Source organism: Mesoplodon bidens (assembly GCF_964165515.1).
Source record: "Mesoplodon bidens genome assembly, chromosome: 12".
Classification (NCBI taxonomy): Eukaryota; Metazoa; Chordata; class Mammalia; order Artiodactyla; family Ziphiidae; genus Mesoplodon; species Mesoplodon bidens.
The window spans coordinates 80,347,476-80,368,043 of record NC_138168.1 but is presented as its reverse complement, the minus strand read 5'-3'; the positions used below and the strand labels follow the sequence as shown (position 1 = coordinate 80,368,043).

The 20,568-nt window shown below is 37.9% G+C and overlaps 1 protein-coding gene across 17 annotated transcripts in view; it reads left to right on the top strand.

The window, feature by feature from the left end:
* The window catches only part of SYNE1 (spectrin repeat containing nuclear envelope protein 1), a 466,561-nt gene that overhangs the window by 176,426 nt on the left and 269,567 nt on the right, over window positions 1-20,568 (top strand). For all 17 annotated transcript variants that reach the window (XM_081251412.1, XM_081251411.1, XM_081251427.1 and 14 more), the window contains 11 exons: window positions 534-761; window positions 1,144-1,242; window positions 2,720-2,907; window positions 3,302-3,425; window positions 5,924-6,090; window positions 8,246-8,399; window positions 10,375-11,003; window positions 13,662-13,841; window positions 15,814-15,964; window positions 16,285-16,443; window positions 17,655-17,837. In XM_081251412.1, coding sequence (XP_081107538.1) covers window positions 534-761; window positions 1,144-1,242; window positions 2,720-2,907; window positions 3,302-3,425; window positions 5,924-6,090; window positions 8,246-8,399; window positions 10,375-11,003; window positions 13,662-13,841; window positions 15,814-15,964; window positions 16,285-16,443; window positions 17,655-17,837 — 2,262 coding nt within the window. The remainder of the gene's footprint in view (window positions 1-533; window positions 762-1,143; window positions 1,243-2,719; window positions 2,908-3,301; window positions 3,426-5,923; window positions 6,091-8,245; window positions 8,400-10,374; window positions 11,004-13,661; window positions 13,842-15,813; window positions 15,965-16,284; window positions 16,444-17,654; window positions 17,838-20,568) is intronic.

Genomic DNA, 20,568 nt, shown 5'->3' with positions numbered 1-20,568 from the left:
TATAGGTGATAAATATGAAAAGACTGGGTTTAGGTAGGAGCAGAGTCAGAAAAGCTTTTAGTTTGGTAAAAATGAAATACTCAGCTTCATTTTAGGAAAATTAAATGAATGCCAATATTAGCATTCCTATGAGTTTGGGAACATACTACTTTTCAGACCAGTTGGTCAAAACTCTTGACTCACAGGATAAGCAGAGAATTCTCTGTACCTTAAGAGAGACTGTAAGAGTTCCAGGGACATGTTCTTGCTTCACTGTGAGCAGGGGTTGCCTTTTCTCCTTATTCTCCATCCAGCGAGCATGCCCACCACCAGTTTGTATTTTCAGACATTGTCTGCATACCTGTCCTCCCCAAACGAGGTCAGGAAACGCGTGGTGTTTGTTTGTAGCTAGCTGCTTTCTAATGGTGCAAGTATGTTGAAATGTCAGTTAAGGAAAAATTCTGCTGATTTTCTCTCTCTGCAGATGATTATATCATTTCAGGAAGGCAGGCTTGCTCAGCCCCCATTGTCATTTTTCTTGTTTTAAATATTAGGTCATGATTCAGGAAATAGAAAGTAAGATGAGCAGCATTACAGGACTAGAAGAAGCAGCTCAGTCTTTTGCTCAATTTATTACCACTGGAGAATCTGCTCGAATCAAAGCCAAGTTAACACAGGTAATAAGATACTGGGAAGAACTCCGAGAACAAGCACAGAGTCTGGAAGGAACAATCCTGGGACATTTATCTCAGCAGCAAAAGTTTGAAGAGAATCTTAAAAAGGTAACAATTGGTCCTTGTATGCTCAAGTGACCTATTTCACATTGCATTTTATAAATTGTCCAGAAATAATGGAATAAGGAAAAGACACAATATGCCAATTATTTACCAAGTTGTCAGTGATGACTGAGTTTGTAATTTATATGTAACCTTTTTTCAGAGAATATAAAAATGCCATTATATATTGTGTTCAGATAGGTATTAAGTCTTAATTATATTCCTTTCAAAGAGTGGAACACATTGATTTGGGGTTTTTAAAAAAATATATTTTATCATCACACTGAACGTTTTCCAAAAAAGATAGGAATGCTGTTTCCCCAATAACCTTCTCTGCCTTGATGTATGTTTTCCCCATCATCATTTTTATATATTACCAATGTTTTAGATCCAGCAGATGGTGTCTGAATTTGAAGATAAACTTGCTGATCCAATTAAAATATGTTCTTCAGCTACAGAAACATACAAAGTTCTCCAAGAACATATGGTAAGAGCATGTTTCAACGTTTCTTCTTATTTATCTACTCAGAAGTGTGAAAATTCCTGCTTGAAAGGAAAACAGTAAACATTTTTATTAGAGTTAAAATTGAAAAAAATTGTATGTTACTTGAGGAATAATATAGATCAAACATATTCACTTCATATAACACAAGAAATATAACTGTGCAAATAAGTTTTCATTAAAAATGTATTTTAAAGAATAGTCATTTAAGATATATTTCTCTCTCATAATTAGAACATATAACTTTTTCAGATTATAGCTTTAATAAACCCTGTTACCTCTTGCCAACATTATAAAAAATTAAATGTGAAGAAAAATATGTATATATTTGCATAGCAGATTTCAGACTCTAACCCACTACACTCAGATGTGCAAAGACTATGTCCTCACTGATCTTTTCCCCAATGACTAGCTTTTTTGATCTGGTCCCTGAACTGGTAACCACTGTGAGATATTTTTCAAAGCAATAGATGCCTCTGGCAGAATTCAGAGGAAGCAGCAAAGCAAGAGAATCATGCACAAAGAAATACTCAAAAGGAGTGTGTTAATTAATAAACCAGAAAAAATATATATATATATAATCCCTATTATGTGTGCATGCATACACAAATACAGAGAAAGGGGCCACAGTAATAGCAAACAGTTGACAAAAGCACAAGTGGAAGAGGAAGTGGAATTTATATTGTTTGAATATTTATCATAAGAATGCATTATTGTGTTACTTATGTAATTTTTAAAAGAATAACCCCCAAATGAGGAAAAGTAGGACAATTAGATTTGATAGAATTATTTTAATAGACAACTAAGTTAACAATTGAGTACCAGAGAGGATAATATTGTATGTTTCTAATATTTGGATTTCCTAAAGCAAGTTATTTTTCTCTATCTTGATTTTCTGATCTGTAAAATGGGGGCAAATGAAAGAACATACCTCTTCCGGTTCTTATGAAGATTAAATGAGATAATATATGTAATGTACATAACACAGTGCCTGCCACATTCTCAGTTTCCCTAATTGTTCTTATCATAGATTCCTGATGGCAACTATGTCAGCCATAACTTCCCATATATTTTTTAAATAAAATTACAGCATGTTGCATGTAGCTCTTATAAATTAGGAGTAGGTTTTTTTTTTTTAATACATTTGGTATAACATGAATGACAATTTTCACCAATTATCTAAATCCTTAAGGGAAAGTTGTAATTATTCAGATAAACAGCAACAAATTCTTATTTGGGGAATGGTCTCTCCATTCTCACCTCTGACTTCTGCATTCATGAAGTAACTTGCTTGTCACTTTCACTATGTCTTGCTGAAAATCATGGGCAGAGACATTTGTTAGTACCATTGCTGTTTATTATGCCTTTGGGAAAACGTTTGGTGATAAAGGGTCTCAAAGAAAAACTTAGGTCCCCTTTCTTGATGCTGTGCATTCATGGAACTCTTTTGCTCTCACATCAGGATCTCTGTCAGGCCCTGGAATCACTGACCAGCACGGTGGCTGCCCTGTCAGCCAGCGCCCACAAGGTGTCTCACAGAGACTCCTCCATCCAGGAGGCTGCAGCCCTGAAGCAGAGCTATGAGCGTTTGCTGAGTCAGACTAAGGAGAGACAGACTGTGCTCGAGAAGCTGCTGGCCCACTGGCAGAGGTGAGCAGCCTTCCTTCTCCAGTTGGCAGCCAGGGTTTCAATAGCTACTCCTAAATAGGAAATTCTGGGCTTTAAGTGATGGGAAATGATCATCTCACATGTAAAACTCATCAACTCATGTGCCTACCATGGGAAGACATTGATCTTCATTATAAGACGAAGATCCCTGATTGTGGAGGGGATGTATGAGTAACTTTACACATTGCACACATCTAAACACATGTGCAAGTTCATACACAAACATGAAAGGAGTGGTTTTTTCACCTTCACATCTAGAAAAATACAACAAACACTGTGGTATTTATAATGGTTACTGTTGAACCCCTCAACTTCAGAAAAGTTTTCAAGTATGATAATTTTGCATGAATTTGTTTCTTATCTCTGCTTTGTGTAGGCTAGAGAAAGAACTGTCTACCTTTTTGACTTGGTTAGAGCGATGTGAAGCTATAACCAGTTCCCCAGAAGCCAACATTTCTGCAGACAGAGTCAAGGTGGAGAATGAACTTCAATTAGTACAGGCAAGTTCAAGGAAGTGAGAGGAAAATGAAATGCTCTTTGTTATGGTTGCATCGTAAAACAAAATCAAGTACGAAACCTTTTCTGCAACTTAACTTCTTGTTTTCGTTTCATGATCCTGCAAAGAAGAGCAGCCCTGACCTGAAAGACAAAGTCATGGTGAACTTTGTGATGATCAGTTTCCATGATGTATTAGAAAATCCTGTAACATAATGTCTGGCACTTTAATGCAAATTATCTGGCAGGGGAGTTGAAGGAGAAATGGGTAGAAACATAGATGAAACAAGGTTGACCATCAGTGAACAATTTTTGAAGTTGGGTAATAGCTGTATTTCTTCTACTTTTGCATTTGTATGAATTTTTGGTAATAAAAAAGTCACAGTAATGATTATTTTCAAGCAAGACAGCAAAAAATGAATAAGCACAAATGCAGAAGATAGAAAGACAAAGAATTCTAGCTTATTACATTCTTGAAGAAGCCAACTTTTTATACTTAAAATAATCTTTAAGTATTACTGAAACTACAGATAATGTTACTGATTTCTGGAGATTAATGACTTGCTTTAAGCGACGCGATCTGTGCCAGAAAATTCAACAGGCAGTATTGCTTCACAAAAGATATTTATTGTGTAACAGATTTACACCCCAACTTTCTCCCATCACCTTTTACAAAATGTTTAAGAGGAAACTAGTTCTTTTAGTTTTCATAATTGCTTCTCTAAAAACTCCATCAGAGCATGTCTGTAGCATCTGATCCTATTCCCCCATCTTCAGATGTTCTCCTACCTTGACTTTGAGGGTTTCTCACACTCTTGGTTCTCCTGCCTTTCTAGTTTATTAAGCACCAATGTTCTGCATTAATCTCCCAAAAAGTCCCTGCTCAGAAACCTCCAGTGACTGTCCTGCCTGAGGATAAAGGGCAATCCTCAGTCCACAATCCAGTGTTTATCTTCTTATAAATGCAATGTGAGTTGTTCTAAGAAGGGAAGTCATAGCTCCTTTTCTTAAATATGATACAAAGATATCTGCCCATATAAAACTGTATTCCTGGACTTCCCTGGTGGCACAGTGGTTAAGAATATGCCTGCCAATGCAGGGGAGACAGGTTCGAGCCCTGGTCCAGGAAGATCCCACATGCCGCGGAACAACTAAGCCCATGTGCCACAACTACTGAGCCTGTGCTCTAGAGCCCGTGAGCCACAACTGTGGAAGCTCCCGTACCTAGAGCCCATGCTCTGCAACAAGAGAAGCCATCGCGATGAGAAGCCCGCACACCGCAACGAAGAGTAGCCCCCGCTCGCCACAACTAGAGGAAGCTCACACGCAGCAACAAAGACTCAAAGCAGCCATAAATAAATAAGTAAAGCAGTAAATAAATAAATAAACAAAATACATCTGTATTCCTACATGTCTCTGTGTGGAAAACAGTGCTATACAAATTAGAAGACCAAGATTGGCCCCCATCCAGGCACTGTGTCAGCCAAGCTGCCTCCCTACCATGGTCTGAACATTCCTTGTACATTCCCACCTCCTGGCCTGTGTCTTCATCCTGCTCAGCGTAAGTCCTGGTTCTGCTTTGAGGTCTTTCCTGTTGTCCATAGGCTGTGTACTCCTTCCTCTGATACCTGTAGCAATTTTGCTTGTATCACACATGTGGCCTCACTAGGGAGGGGAAAGAAAACATTTTGACAAGCATCAACTATGTGCCGTGCTACAACTATCTATATAGTGCTTATCTTTTATCTCTTATTAGGTAGGAACCACAGCTTTTATGCACCACTCACATCACCTAAGAGATTCATTGCCTGATTTAAAAATAAGTAGTTCTGTTGCAAGAAAGTAAAATGCAGACCCTTTAAGTTCCCTGCTTTGGCCTAATGTAGTCCCTAAACAGAGAGACACACTGTGTTCCCAGTACCTAGAATTGTACCTCTGTCATTGTTAGATATGCTGTGTTTTTCTTCAGCAACAGTTTTTCTTTGATTCTTTTCACCTACTCAGTTTCTTTATTCTGAAAGAAATTCTACAGCTTCTAAATTTGCCTAACTTAATATAACCCAGGCACTGGGAAACTAATTCAGGTTTCAGAAGCAATTTTTTTTTTTTGGGCGGCACGGGGGCCTCTCACTGTTGTGACCTCTCCTGTTGCGGAACACAGGCTCCGGACGCGCAGACTCAGTGGCCATGGCTCATGGGCCCAGCCGCTCTGCGGCATGTGGGATCCTCCCAGACCAGGGCACGAACCCGTGTCCCCTGCATCGGCAGGCGGACTCTCAACCACTGCGCCACCAGGGAAGCCCCAGAAGTATTTTTAATGTTGTATTAGAGGTTAAGTGGATCCTTTTCTAAATCAAGGGATAAAAACCCTTTTTAGCCTGGTCTCAATGACCTCCGTTTTGCAAGAACACAAAGCCTTTGGATAGCAACCACCTGTGTCACATGGTCCTTCCTGGTCAGTCTTATTGGGATGAGATCTGTAATCCATTCTGTTTTTTCTCAGGGGCTGCAAAATGAAATTGTATCCCAGGCCTCAAACTACAGCAACCTATTGCAACTAAAGGAATCCCTATTCTCAGTGGCCTCCAAAGATGATGTGAAAATGATGAAACTACATTTGGAGCATCTGGATGAGAGATGGAGAGATCTGCCTCAGATAATTAGCAAAAGGTTTGGTTTCAAAAAAAAGCTTCTAGTATTGTTCATTTTTTTAAATGGTGAGCATATAAATTAAGAAAGCCTAACTTTGTTTACTTTTATTTAACCCAATTATTCAGGGCATAATTATAGAAGGGAAGAAAACTACTTCATTCATCATTTTAAAAATCAAAGTGATTAATAGTTAGTATTTCTAATGAACCTCAATTCAAAATTTTAGTCTTGCAATCAGGGCAAATGATCAAATTAGCTGAACAATATTGAAGAGCATAGGATTACTCGGGTTTGTATTATTACTGCCCAAGCTGTTTATGTACAGGAGAAAAAAGGTAATTAAAATTTTGCCTCACAGGATATTTCTCAAGAGGATATGTATTTTTTTTCCATTTCATTCCTATATAGATCTTTGTAGAGAGCAGGGAAATTATTATTATATTAAAAGGAGACAAAAATGGATTAAATGTTAATTGACTAGATGATTAACAATTGACATTTATTCCTTTCTAAGATGCCAGAAAACAAATTTTTGACTTAAATTGGTATTGATTGCCCATGTAATCTTGAATAAGGCATTTAACCTTTCTAGTCAATTTTTAATTTATTTATTCAGCAAATATTTACTGAGTTTCTACAATAAGTAGTGCACTCTTCTGAGTGCTGGGGTTAGCAACAGTTAGCAGAGTTCTGCTCTTTACCTCTGTGGAACTTGTATTTGTTCCATTGTCTATTCATTCATTTATTCAATTAGCAAATGTTCATTGGGTACCTGTTGACTACAAGGCACCATATCAGAAATTGAAACCATAAAAATAAATAAAACCTGACTTCAACTATTTTAGAGATCAGCATGGGAATAACAAGAAATCCAATGAGAGGTGAGCATAGGATATTATGGGAACAAAAAGAAAGGACATTTGAATGGGTTCATGAAAGGCTGACAAAAGGTTTTCATGCCAAACTCTTGAAAGATGAGTAATTTTTTGTAAAATAGAGGAGGATCTGCCTTCTGCCTGTCTCCCAGAGGGAAAGTAAAGAGTTTTAAAATGATGCAAATTTATAAAAGCATTAAAAATATAGTATATGCTTGTAAAGATAATGTGTAGAAGGTTTTGTAAGGATTAAAACATGAAAGTCTATTTAAAAAGTTGAACTCTGGATAGGAGCCATTGTAACAAATATTAATATTTGATTAAGGTATTATTCTTAATGCCAGCTTTGAACTCTGACCTCAGATCACCTATTGTTTATCCATCTAATTTATTACACAAGCAGTGATTGATCCCTGACCATATCCCAGGCACCTTTCTTGGTACTAAGGATATAGCAGTAATCAAAGCAAGTAAAGTCCAATCTTTTATTCAGTGAGGAAGAGGATAAATGTATCATTAAGCAAATGAATGAACAAGACTGTTTCCAGTGGTGTTCAGTAATATGAAAACAACAAAATAGGGTTATATGTCAGGGACCGTAGATTGGGAGGCCAAGCCACATCTCAGGGGACGTGACATCTATTAATATCCGGATGCTGTGTAGGAAGCAGATTCATGGTACTTTGGGGGCAAAGGATACAGGCAGAGGGAGTCAAAAGTCTCTAAGACCGTAGTGAGCTGGGATATTGGGGAAACAGAGATGAGTGGCAGTGTGAGGCCTCGCTGTATCAGATTTTGCCTTCCTATGTGCAGCAGGAAATTACCCCTGTGTCTAAGCTTGGCAGAGAATGTTCTGATTACATTAAGGTCATTTCTGGCTTTTACCTACAACGTGGATTGAAGGGAGGCCACGGTGGCAGGAAGGAGACCAGTGTGGCAGCAGTTGGAGGCAAGGCGACAGATGAAGAGAGTTAGACCAGAATGTAGAAGCGGAGAGAAGAGCACAGAACGTACCGTGATGGGGGTGCTAACGGGATCAACGTAGAGCAGATGTGGTGGTAAAGAAATGGAGGAATGAAGGGTGACTTGTAGGACCATCTGGGTGGATGGTGGTCACATGAACTGAGACAGGAAAAGTGGGAGAGAAACGGGATTTGAGAAGTAGAAAACATCAAGAGTCCCCGTCTGTCCGTGTATGACAACACTGCTTTTGCCCTTGGTTAAGCTTATTCCAAAAAACGTATCATCATTCTGTCCAGCTGTGGCGCATTTTAACTTCAACACCTTTCTGTACATAGGATTCACTTTCTTCAGTCTGTGGTCGCTGAACACCAGCAATTTGATGAACTGCTGCTTTCCTTTTCTGTCTGGATTAAGCTGTTCCTCAGTGAATTACAGATGACTTCTGAGATAAGCATAATGGACCATCAAGCAGCTCGTACTCGACACAAGGTAAAGTGCACTCTTTTAAGATTGAAGAATTTATTTATAAGAGAGAGCTCTTGAATTATAATGGGATGCAACATTAAAAAAAAACACTTAGCAATTTAACTTCTTATTAATATGCAAATGTTTTAATAATTGAGCATATGGGTCCAGGCAATGTGTTATACAGACAAATTAAACAGATAAAGCTACTTCAGATAAAACAGGCAACCACCTTAAGACACTGTTCATTCAAAGTGGAGCAAATGATTTGTAGGGTGAAGTGTTAAAAATGTTCCTTTTTTTAGCTTCATTTGCTTTGTTCAATGCTGAAAACTACTACTGAATTCCAATGCTTTAATGATAGAGTTTTTCTGAATTACTCTTTAGCCTGAAAGTTATTTAAAATTTATGATTTATTTTCCTTATTTATAATTTATACATAATATCTATCCAGACATCAAAAAATAAAACATTTAAAAAATCAGATACTGACCATCAAGCACTGGAATAGTCGGAAATAAGCTTACATAGTAAGTTTATAACAATATTTAATAATAAAACACTTAATATTTATTGAGTGCTGACTCTGTGCTGGGTTTGCTAATTAGTTTTACCCAAAGGAAAAGTACTTTCTCACATATTTCTGTTATGAGTTAGGGATGCTGTCTTACTTAATGACTTACATTTCAAATGGATGGCTCCTCCGTCCTTGAGAAAGATTTTCTGAGTTGTAAAGCTGGCCAGAGGTTTTTAAAAATTTACATCGCAAAGGGGCAGACAGTGGATTTGTAAATTTTCTAACATAAATGCTCAAAGAAGCCCTCAAAAGTTTAGTAGTCAAGCTGAGGAGAATATTTAGGCCACTGTGGTCAAGATCAAGACAGATGATGATTTGTCTTTAATGGGAACCATGCTGAAATTGTTGGCAAATCTCTGCTGGATTTTAAGCCAGATTTATTGAGAGCTAGCCAAATTTCCTATACAACAGGCTCACCCTGGTTAATCTACATCTGTTTAAAAAGAAGGCAGCTAAAACTTGTGCAGGTTTCTACCTGCCTTATTCACTACCTCTGAACAGGTGTTAATGTTCATCTGTTGCTTACACTCCTTCCCTACAAACTGTTAAAATTAGCTCTAATAGGGCTTCCCTGGTGGCGCAGTGGTTGAGAATCCACCTGCCAAGGCAGGGGACACGGGTTCGTGCCCCGGTTCGGGAGGATCCCATATGCCGTGGAGCGGCTGGGCCTGTGCCGCTGAGCCTGTGCGTCTGGAGCCTGTGCTCCGCAACAGGAGAGGCCACAACAGTGAGAGGCCTGCGTACCACAAAAAAAAAAAAAAAAAAAAAAAAAAGCTCTAATATATACATAAATACTGTAATTTTTATATAAATAAAGTATTATAATATGTAAAATATAAATATATGTATTATCTATAATAGAGCTTAGCTCTAATATATAAATACTATAATTTGTATATAAATATATTATTATAATATTTACAATGTAAATATATAACATGCATTATATGTAATAGGGCTAATTCCATATATTAATAATTCTAAATTAAAATTAATTAATTCTAAAGTAGAACTAATTCTATATATATTTTAGTTATATTGTAGGTATATGTATAGTTAAAAGAAATTGAATATTTGGAAGATTTTAAAAGATATATACATATATATGTATGATGTATGTATACACCCATATGTATATAATTATATATATCTATAATTTCTTTTAACTATTTCTATCCACAAAGAAATTATTTTCCATGGAATGATTTAGTTCCAAATGAGAGTTATGCTTTATGTGAAATGCGTAGATAAACAAAGCAAAACAAAAGAAATTTAAAAAATGTTTCTGCAAGATTTGCCATAGTTGACCTTTATGCCGTCCATTGCATTTAAAATGTATCTTGACATCCCAAATCCTGACAGTATCTGTGTCGGTAAAACAGTGTATCTGGGGAATCAATAACTAACTCTCTCCTCTTCCAGGACCATGCAGCAGAAGTAGAGAGCAAAAAGGGAGAATTGCAGAGTCTGCAGGGTCACCTAGTGAAGCTGGGTACTCTGGGCCGTGCTGAGGACCTTCACCTCCTCCAGGGCAAAGCGGAGGACTGCTACCAGCTGTTTGAGGAGGCCAGCCAGGTCGTGGAGAGGCGGCAGCTTGCCCTCTCCCACTTGGCTGAATTCCTGCAGGGCCATGCCTCTCTGTCAGGGGTTCTCCAGCGGCTGAGGCAAACAGTGGAAGCAACCCACAGTATGAATAAGAAACAGTCTGACTTACTAGAAAGGGACCTCCAGGATGCTATCCGAGACGTGAAAACATTAGAAGCTGCTGCTATCAGTCTTGATGGCCTGCTTACCAAAGCCCAATACCATCTCAAAAGTGGACGTTCTGAGCAGAGGACTTCCTGCAGAACTACAGCTGATCATCTCTGCTCTGAATTAGAGAGGATCCAGAACCTTCTGGGAACCAAGCAGAGTGAGGCAGACGCCCTGGCGGTATTGAAGAAAGCCTTCCAAGAGCAGAAAGAGGAGTTGCTGAAAAGCATTGAGGACATTGAAGAAAGGACTGACAGAGAGCGGCTGAAAGAACTAACCCGCCAAGCGCTTCAACAGAGGTGAATGGAAACTGCGTGGAAGCCGGTTGTCTCGTGTACTTTTTCTTTGGTCTGGAATGAACTCTTGTGCAAAACTACAATAGTACCGGATTTAGCTACTTATTTAAAAAATATTTTGAGGGGACTTCCCTGGAGGTCCAGTGATTAGGACTCTGTACTTCCACTGCAGAGGCATGGGTTCGATCCCTGGTCGGGGAACTGAAATCTCGCATGCCACGTGGCCAAAAAAAAATATTTTGAGGATAAAATTAGTGACTTTTTTTTTTTTTTTTTTTTTTTTTGTGGCACACGGGCCTCTCACTGCTGTGGCCTCTCCCATTGCGGAGCACAGGCTCTGGACGCACAGGCCCAGCGGCCATGGCTCACGGGCCCAGCCGCTCCATGGCATGTGGGGTCTTCCCAGACTGGGGCACGAACCCGTGTCCCCTGCATCGGCAGGCGGACTCCCAACCACTGCACCACCAGGGAAGCCCCGAGTGACTATTTTAACACTTAAGAAGTACTAAAATTTCCTTGTTTTCCTTAAGGACCTTCCTAAGACGTATATATAAGCCACTCTATTTACCATAGAGTATATTGATCATATCATCTATTTTTAAGCAATTTTTAACTGATAGAAGAAGGGACTCGTCTTCTGTAGCAAGAATGAAAGGCAGAGGAGAAAGAAAGTGAAGTAGATTGGTATTTCTGGTGATAAAATATGAGGTAATTTTTCCCGGTGGCTTCTAGCCTCTCAGAAAGGACTGGAGTGAGGTCCTCAGTTGAGAGTGAGTGACAAGAAGTTGTGGGGAGAAAACGTAGGGAAAAATGGGAATGAAGCCTCTGGTGCTTGGTAAGTGATAAGCTGCCATTTGAGATTTGTATTCATTCACTTGAAGTGGAACCAAACAGCCTGGCAAAGTGGTTCTCCCCCACTACTTTTACCTGTTTGCTTAGAGGTGTGGAGAATGCAGAGAAGTGGGTTTAAGCAAAGTCGGGGTTTTTTCAGGTGAGATTAACAGAGAAGCTAGGGGGTCAAAGTTATTTTTGTGCAGTAAATTTGAGAAGTAATTTTTTACTATAGCGGTCTTTTCAACCTTCTTTTTCCTTCTCAGTAGAACTTCTCCCCACTCATCTTCTCAGCATCACTTTCTCTTGCATTTTTCAGGGGGCAAAGAAACAGCAGAAATGCGTTCATGCTAAGGCTCCCGTAATTGATAAAGATTATATTGACCTTGCCACAGTCATTGTCATTTGCTTCCTTTTAACCAGAATCAAACATCAAGCTAAGGCTTTGGTTAGGTGATAATGACTCCTGAGGTTGTATGCCTCATGGGCAATAAGCTATTTGACTAGCTTAGCAATAAATTTACAAAAGGGAATAAAATTTGGGAAGGAAAAATGGCCTCCAGAGTAAGGGTGGAAGGACGAGCGAAGTGTGGCCAAGGAACAAATGGCTCAGCCAGGAAATAAGGGGTAGGGTTGGTGCTGCACGGCCCTTCCTCGCAGGTTCGGTTCCAGCAGACCAGGAGATCCTAAAATTGCTGGAGGAGACCTGGGTTGGGCTCAAGAGCCACGTCAGTACCCACAGCACTAAACTCACCAAGGTTGCACAGAGGCTACGGAAAATGTTGCCTGGAATCGATTGATCATTAAATCCCAGTCATACCATACTCATGTGTTACTGGGTGACCTTGAGCAAAGCACCTCTCTTCTTATAAAATGGAGATATTTTGATAATGCCTGCTCCTAGCTGCTTTGCTTTGGGAATTAAATGGGATAATGCATATAGTCAGCACTATACCAAAATGCAAGAACTAAAAGAGTCAGTGGCTGCCTCTCTGTGACCACTTTTTTTACAAATACTCAAATATTAATCTATTAAGGACCAAAAAAAAACCCATGATCATTTTCCAGTGGTAATCTGTTCAAAAAGTAGGTAAAGTTTTATTTTTAAATATTACTATTAATATGAGTCGAACTTCATGGCACAGAAGAATTTCTTTTATTTTTTTAATTTCTTTTCTATTTATTTTTATTTTGGGCTGTGTTGGGTCTTCGTTGTTGTGTGCGGGTTTTCTCTGGTTTCGGGGAGCGGGGGCTACTCTTCGTGGTGGTGTGCGGGCTTCTCATTGTGGTGGCTTCTCTTGTTGCGGAGCACGGGCTCTAGGCACGCAGGCTTCAGTAGTTGTGGTTCGTGGGTTCTAGAGCGCAGGCTCAGTAGTTGTGGTGCAAGGGCTTAGTTGCTCCGTGGCATGTGGGATCTTCCCAGACCAGGGCTTGAACCCGTGTCCCCTGCATTGGCAAGCAGATTCTTAACCACTTTGCCACCAGGGAAGTCCCCAGAAGAATTTCTTACCAATGACCTTTCAATAAGTACTCACCTACTTTACCTCCAATATCGGCCCTGGTCAAAATTCTTATACCACCAAAGCAAAATAGAAAGATAATACAAACTTAATAGCAGTTTGAAAGTGAATAGTAAGAATGACTTAAAATGTTTTCTAAGGTACAGTCTAAATTATGCAAAGTTAACTTTAAAAACATCTTTATCCATTGATATACATTAATTGCTGTGTTAAAAGCTTTTCTAGCTACCAATATGCATGCTTTATGGAAAGGAAATACTAGTTCACTACCTTTAGTAAATTAATGATAAAATAACATTTTAACTTGCAGGTTGAGAGTTTTCAATCAGTTAGAAGATGAATTGAATTCTCACGAGCATGAACTATGTTGGTTGAAAGACAAAGCTAAGCAAATTGCTCAGAAAGATGTAGTCTTTGCACCTGAAGTCGACAGGGAGATAAACCGCTTAGAGGTTACTTGGGATGACACCAAAAAACTAATTCATGAAAAGTAAGTAAAAAACTTCTCAGTTTTGTTTTTAACTTTCTACTTAATTTATGACATTGGGCCATTGCCTGTTGATTTGCGTTGGTGTGATCAAGAGTTTAATATCTTTTGCCAACTTAGGTATTCTCTGTCTATTTAGTAACATTAAAAATTTAGTCCTACAGAACTTTGTTGAGGAAGTTGTCTTGAGATAACAATTACATACAAAATTTGATGCTTAAAATCCAGAGTTGTCAACAGTTACAAAGTGCCACCAGGAGAGTCTTAACCCCTGATTTTCTTTTTCATTTTGTTATATTTGTTTGTATTTGAGGTATGTTTTACATATGGTAAAATTCACCCTTTTAAATGTATACCCTTAAACTGTAGAAGTTTAACAAACTCATGCAGTTGTGTAAATATCACAACTATCAAATTTCACAGTAACAGTTCTACCATCTGAAAAAATTCCCTTATGTCTCATTGTCATCAATCCCCCCCCACACTCCCAATCCCTGGCAACCATTGATCATTTTTCTGTCTCTGTAGTATCATCTTTTTCAGAATCACACATAAATGGATTCTTTCTGGTCTGGACAATTGTAAATAAAGCATATCTAAACACTCATGTTCATTTTTTGGTGTATACATAAGTTTTTACTACACTTGGTTAAATACTTCCTTTTACTTAGCTCAATGCACATTGTGATATGTATCCACAGAGTCCAATCTAGTTTTATAGCTGAATGACATTCCATTTACTAGGTGTACCACAGTTGATCCATTCACCAACTGATGGATATTTGGGATCTTTCCAGTTTGGGCGACTACAAATAAAGCATCTGTAACATTCATATTTAATTTTTTATGTATATATAAGCTTTTTATTATATACTGTAGACTATTAATATAGGCTTTTAAAAATTAACCATATTGCAAAAACTTTATTCCATGTTATTAAATATTCTCCTAAATTGTGATTTGTTATAGGTTGCACAGTATTCAATCATAAGAATGTATCACAATGTACTCACTTATTGGCCTATTTGGGTTATTTCTAAGTTTTCCCCTATTACAAATAATGGTGTGAAGGATATAATTTTACCCAAATCTTAGTGCACACCTCTTTCTTTTGAAAAATTCCTGGATGAAGAATTGTTTGCTCAAAAGCATTTTACTCTTATGAACAAAAACTATCTTATATTTTGACGATTCATGGGGGATTCATATTTAATGAAAATTTGTGTTCTTAAAATGGAAAAGAAAATCTCATATGTACTTTAATTTTTTTTTTAAATAAATTTATTTATTTATTTTTGGCTGCATTGGGTCTTTGTTGCTGTGCGCGGGCTTTCTCTAGTTGTGGTGAGCAGGGGCTATTCTTCGCTGTGGTGCGTGGGCTTCTCATTGCAGTGGCTTCTCCTGTTGCGGAGCACAGGCTCTAGGTGCGTGGGCTTCAGTAGTTGTGGCATGTGGGCTTCAATAGTCGTGGCACATGGGCTCAGTAGTTGTGGCTTGCGGGCTTAGTTATTCCGCAGCATGTGGGATCTTCTCGGACCAGGGCTCGAACCCGTGTCCCCTGCATTGGCAGGCAGATTCTTAATCACTGCACCACCAGGGAAGTCCCTGTACTTTAATTATTGAGCAGTAGTTTTTGTTTGGTTTGGTTTTGGGGTTTTTTTGGGAGGAGTGGGTCTCCTTCCCCTCAACTCACATACTATGAAGTAATTAAATCACAGATAATTTTTTTAAAAATTTAACAGATTTTGTTTTAATGACTAGGTGGATTCTTCATTCATGGAGAACATTTTGGACATTAGGGTTAAGTCAGATTGGCCAGAATGCTTTTGACATCAGTAGGTGGAAATAGGTTTTCCCTTGATTCCAGCATTTATCAGAGTACCCTTATGTAGTTATGTATCAGGTCCAACCATGGGGGAACTCTTCCCTATTCTGATATGTGACAATAAATGATGTATTTTCTTAATCATTACAGCCAGGGTCTATGCTGTGGACTTATTGACTTAATGAGAGAGTATCAGAATTTGAAGTCAGCTGTAACTAAAGTCCTAGAAAATGCCAACAATGTGATTGTAACCAGAACTACTGTAAAAGATCAGGAGGACCTTAAGTGGGCTTTATCAAAGGTAATAATTCAAGATGTATTTATTTTATTAGACTTTGTTAGTAGATTTGTTTTTACTCATAATGCATTCTCTATAAAACTCCTGTCAGTATATTTAGATACAGCTAATTCATGCTGACAAGCTCAACCTTTTTTTTGAGGAATGCTTATATTCTGGGATTCTAGCAATTCAAGAAAATTATATATATCTGTATAGTTCATTATTACCAGTGGTTTCTGCATAAGGTCAACCATGAATTAAATTTCTTAGAGGCAAATGGTTATAAATTCTTGACATATCTCTGGTTGTTTTATTAATTAAGGAAACATTTATGTCCATAGCATGCAACTGCCAAGAATGAAATGTGTAATAAACAGAAAGAATTGGATGATTTTACCAGTAAAGGAAAACAGTTGTTGTCTGAGCTGAAAAAAATTCACAGTGGTGATTTCATCTTGGTGAAAACAGACATGGAAAGGACTGTGGACAAATGGCTGGATGTAAGCTCATCACCTGGGATTCTATAAATAGTTTATATATTCACATTTCTCAGTCACATTTTTGGGCAAGGATTATTCAGGAATGTGACTTCCTTTTTTAACTTTTAATGCTAAATTCAAAATGATACTCTAAAAAAAATAGTGTTCACATACAATTTAGAAATAGTTAAAAATTATTTGCTTCATTTTGTTAAATTGGCAGATTATCTAGAATTTCATTTGATAGCTTCAGTCATAACATATTTATAACTCTAAATGTTTTTCTTTTCCAAACCTTGAGATCATGGATAAAATGGAGAATAATTTATAAACATCTTCCAGAATATTAAACAATAATGGATAATAATTTAAAGTAATAAGACTATAATTGTGCATTGAAAAGCATTGGACTTGCAGTTTACATCCTTGGCTTTTAGTTCTTGCTCTGTCATTTGCTAACTATGTGCCCATACAACAAGTCACGCGATCTCTCTGGAACTCTACATCTCAATCCATACATATTTTACGTTGTTTTCCAGCTCATAATTCCTGTGATTCTGTCGCTCCCCTATTATCAATATTTAGGTTCAGAAGTTTAACCTACAGTGGATTCCCTTACTTAAGCTAAATTACTGAAGTTAGATATTGATGTTTGCATATTATAATCAAATAATTTGGGGACTTCAGAAAACCTTATCTGCCTCCACTTTTAAAATGGTATTCTTATTATGGGAAGATCGTTAAACAGTAATACTAATAATACTTTAACCATGCAGAGTAGGTTGTTCTGTGCATTTACTTATTCTATAAATATGTGCAAGTCTAATTATGCACATTTTTATATCTCAGCATTACAAATAAAAGGGCTTATTGTGTCATTTTCAAAAATAAATACAGTACTGCCCTAGCTAGACTCCTATCCTGTAAAATTAAACCTTAGAGTGAGTTATATTATAGTAGACTGCAATAGACCTGTTATTGTTTTCCAATTTACAGATGAAAATCAAAATTCAATCAACTCTCCTAATGACAGAAATACTTGTAATGTGCATTGAAATGTAATGGTTAGCATTTACTTGAGCCAGGAACACTAATTAGATTATAATAATTTTTGTAAAACTTTGTTTTTCAGTCAGAATATGAAGGAAGCATTGACATATTTAATACTTCGTTGGGCAAAGAGCATCTGAAAGCCTCAGATTTAATGATATGGTCTCTCTTTTCTATCCCAGATATCAGAGAAAATTGAGGAAAACATGGACAGGCTGAGAGTAGGCCTGTCCATTTGGGATGATGTACTTACAAGTAAAGATGAGATCGACGGATGGGCAAACAATTCTGTTCCACAGCTGACCAAAAGCATCAGCAACCTGAATAACAGCCTCAAAGCAGAAGAATTCCTGAAAGAATTTGAGGTAAAATGCCTTTACCGTCATATGTGAGTTTGTGGTACATCATTGACCAGAGTATAAAAAATTGTCTTTTTTTTAAAGCTTATTCTTCCTTTCAAGACACATACTATACTCAATATTTTGTAATAACCTATAAGGGAAAAGAATCTGGAAAAAATAGATATATATTTGTGTATAACTGAATCACTTTGCTGTACACTTGAAACTAACACAATGTTATAAATCAACTATACTTCAATTTAAAAAAAGGAAAGAAAGAAAACAAACCACTGGGAAAAAAAAAGTAAAGTTCATTCTTCCTTTCAAGACACATAATAAGTGTAATAAAACTCTTTACTGTCTTTTGCTGTTTACTTGAAAGTTGATTAGGCTATGGATAAGAGGGATGTTTTCTTTTTTGCATTCTTATCGTTTCTTAGTTGGGGCTCTTAAAGTATTAGTAGAAAAGTAAAGATTCATAAAATCTACAATTTGTCCCATTCATCTGAGATTATGGCACCTTCCTATCGGAAAACCAAATTGAAAATGTTTGTAATCTAATGATATTTAGTATCTACTTTTTCTTCATTCAAACAAAATGTTTACTGAGTACTTACCACGTGTCCTAAACACTTAAGTTAGGTGCTGGATTCTTCCACTGCCTTTGCAGAAGTGGAAGAAAACTGGAGATTGGAGGGTCACAGATTTCCACCGAAAGTGGGCTTTTAAAGTTCTAGTGACCAATTTATTTTAAATTCTTCTTTTAAACTCCCATTTTTTGCATTCATTTATTCATCTGCTCATCAGATTCCCAATGAGCACCTAAAATGTGGCAGGCACTGTTTTGGGCATTGAGAATTTAATAGTAAAACAGACAAAGTCACTACCCTTATGATATTTACATTATTTACATTACAATATATATCATATGTAAAATGTCAAGCGGTAACTGGGCTATGATGAAAAATGAAGTAGGGTAAGGGGAAATAGAGTGCCCAGAGGTAACCTGTTTCACAAAGCAGGGGACTGACTGTGCCCTTGGTGGGGGAAGAGACTGTTCACATTCTGTGCTCCAAGGCCCAGTGCTGGGCCTGGCACACATATGGGACATGACAGACACATGAAAGAATACAGTCTGAATAAAATGTTGTTGAATCATCTGTATTGCCTAAGTTATCAGCTGTATTTACCCAAAGAACATCCTATAGGTTGTTCCTATTTCTAAGAGCAAACATAAGTAGAGGGAATTATCCAGACCAAAAGTACAGTCAGGAGAGGGATCCCACAGTCTCTTTAGTTGCTACCTTTGATGTTAAATTAACATAACAGCTCAAACAGTGGTGTGTACTGGAGTACAGCTTGTACCAGCTCACAAAAGTCACAACGTTTTCAGGAATTTTGTGAGCCAGTGATAAACGCAACCATTATTAAAAATTATTAAAAATTAAATTGTAAATAACTGTACCATTAATTTGTATTAAAAATGAAAGTAATGAATTCCCCAAACTTATCACTTCCTAATTATTATTTGACAATTACTGTTATCTGGCTCTTGAGTTATTGACACATTATATCCATATGATGGAAATACTATAGAACGTGTACACCTGAATGGTGCTTCCAACTCCATGTTCTGTGACATCATGCTGTAGCTCAAAAGGGTGGTAAATGCTACAGATCAGGGCCAGGTGTTCAACCAGCCTGGAGGATACTCCTACTACTGACCTCTGGGATCCAGGGAGCCAGTGGGCCTCAGTCACATTCATTATGTCCAGGTTCACTCACTCACAGAGCTGTTTTTGTTTTTTTTTTTGTTTTTTTTTGTTTTTTTTTTTTTGCGGTATGCAGGCCTCTCAGTGCTGTGGCCTCTCCCGTTGCGGAGCACAGGCTCCGGACGCGCAGGCTCAGCGGCCATGGCTCACGGGCCCAGTTGCTCCGCGGCATGTGGGATCTTCCCGGACTGAGGCACAAACCTGTGTCCCCTGCATCGGCAGGTGGACTCTCAACCACTCTGCCACCAGGGAAGCCCAGAGATGGGTTTTTTATGCTATGCTCTGTGATGCACCAGCTAATAAAATCAGTGAGCTGGATTCAGCCTGGTGCCCAACAGTGCCGTGGCTGCTGCAGTGCAGGAAATGAAGTTTAGGTGCATAGGGGTGATGCCTTAATTTCCCAGGCTGCTTCTGGGGAAGGCCAATGGGCCTGGCAGGCAATTCATTAATTCTTACTGGGCAAGTAAATCACTTTCTAGATTGAAGGCATCAGGAGGTTTGTTAGTGTCTACAAAGCACCAAAATACCACATTTAAGTTGAGAGGGAAACTTTATTAAAATGTTCCTTCGTGGAGCAGCCGCAGAGCACAGGGAGATCAGCTGGGTGCTCTGTGACCACCTGGAGGGGTGGGATAGGGAGGGTGGGAGGGAGGGGATATGAGGGTATGTGTATATGTGTAGCAGATTCACTTTGTTATACAGCAGCAACTAACACACCATTGTAAAGCAATTGTATTCCAATAAAGATGTTAAAAAAAAAAAGTTCCTTCATGGGCCCAGATAACTAATGACGTTTCCAAGCATCTAATTTGTTCCATAATGATTCTTTGATTATTCTTTCTTCTCCTTTTGTGTTAGTGTTGGTGCCAAAAAAAAAAAAAAGAAGACAAAAGTCAAAATGTTAGATGTCAATTTCCTAATTGACCTGTTTCTATTTAACTACCCTTTAAATTTCTATTTGAAATATTTCTTCTATATTACAT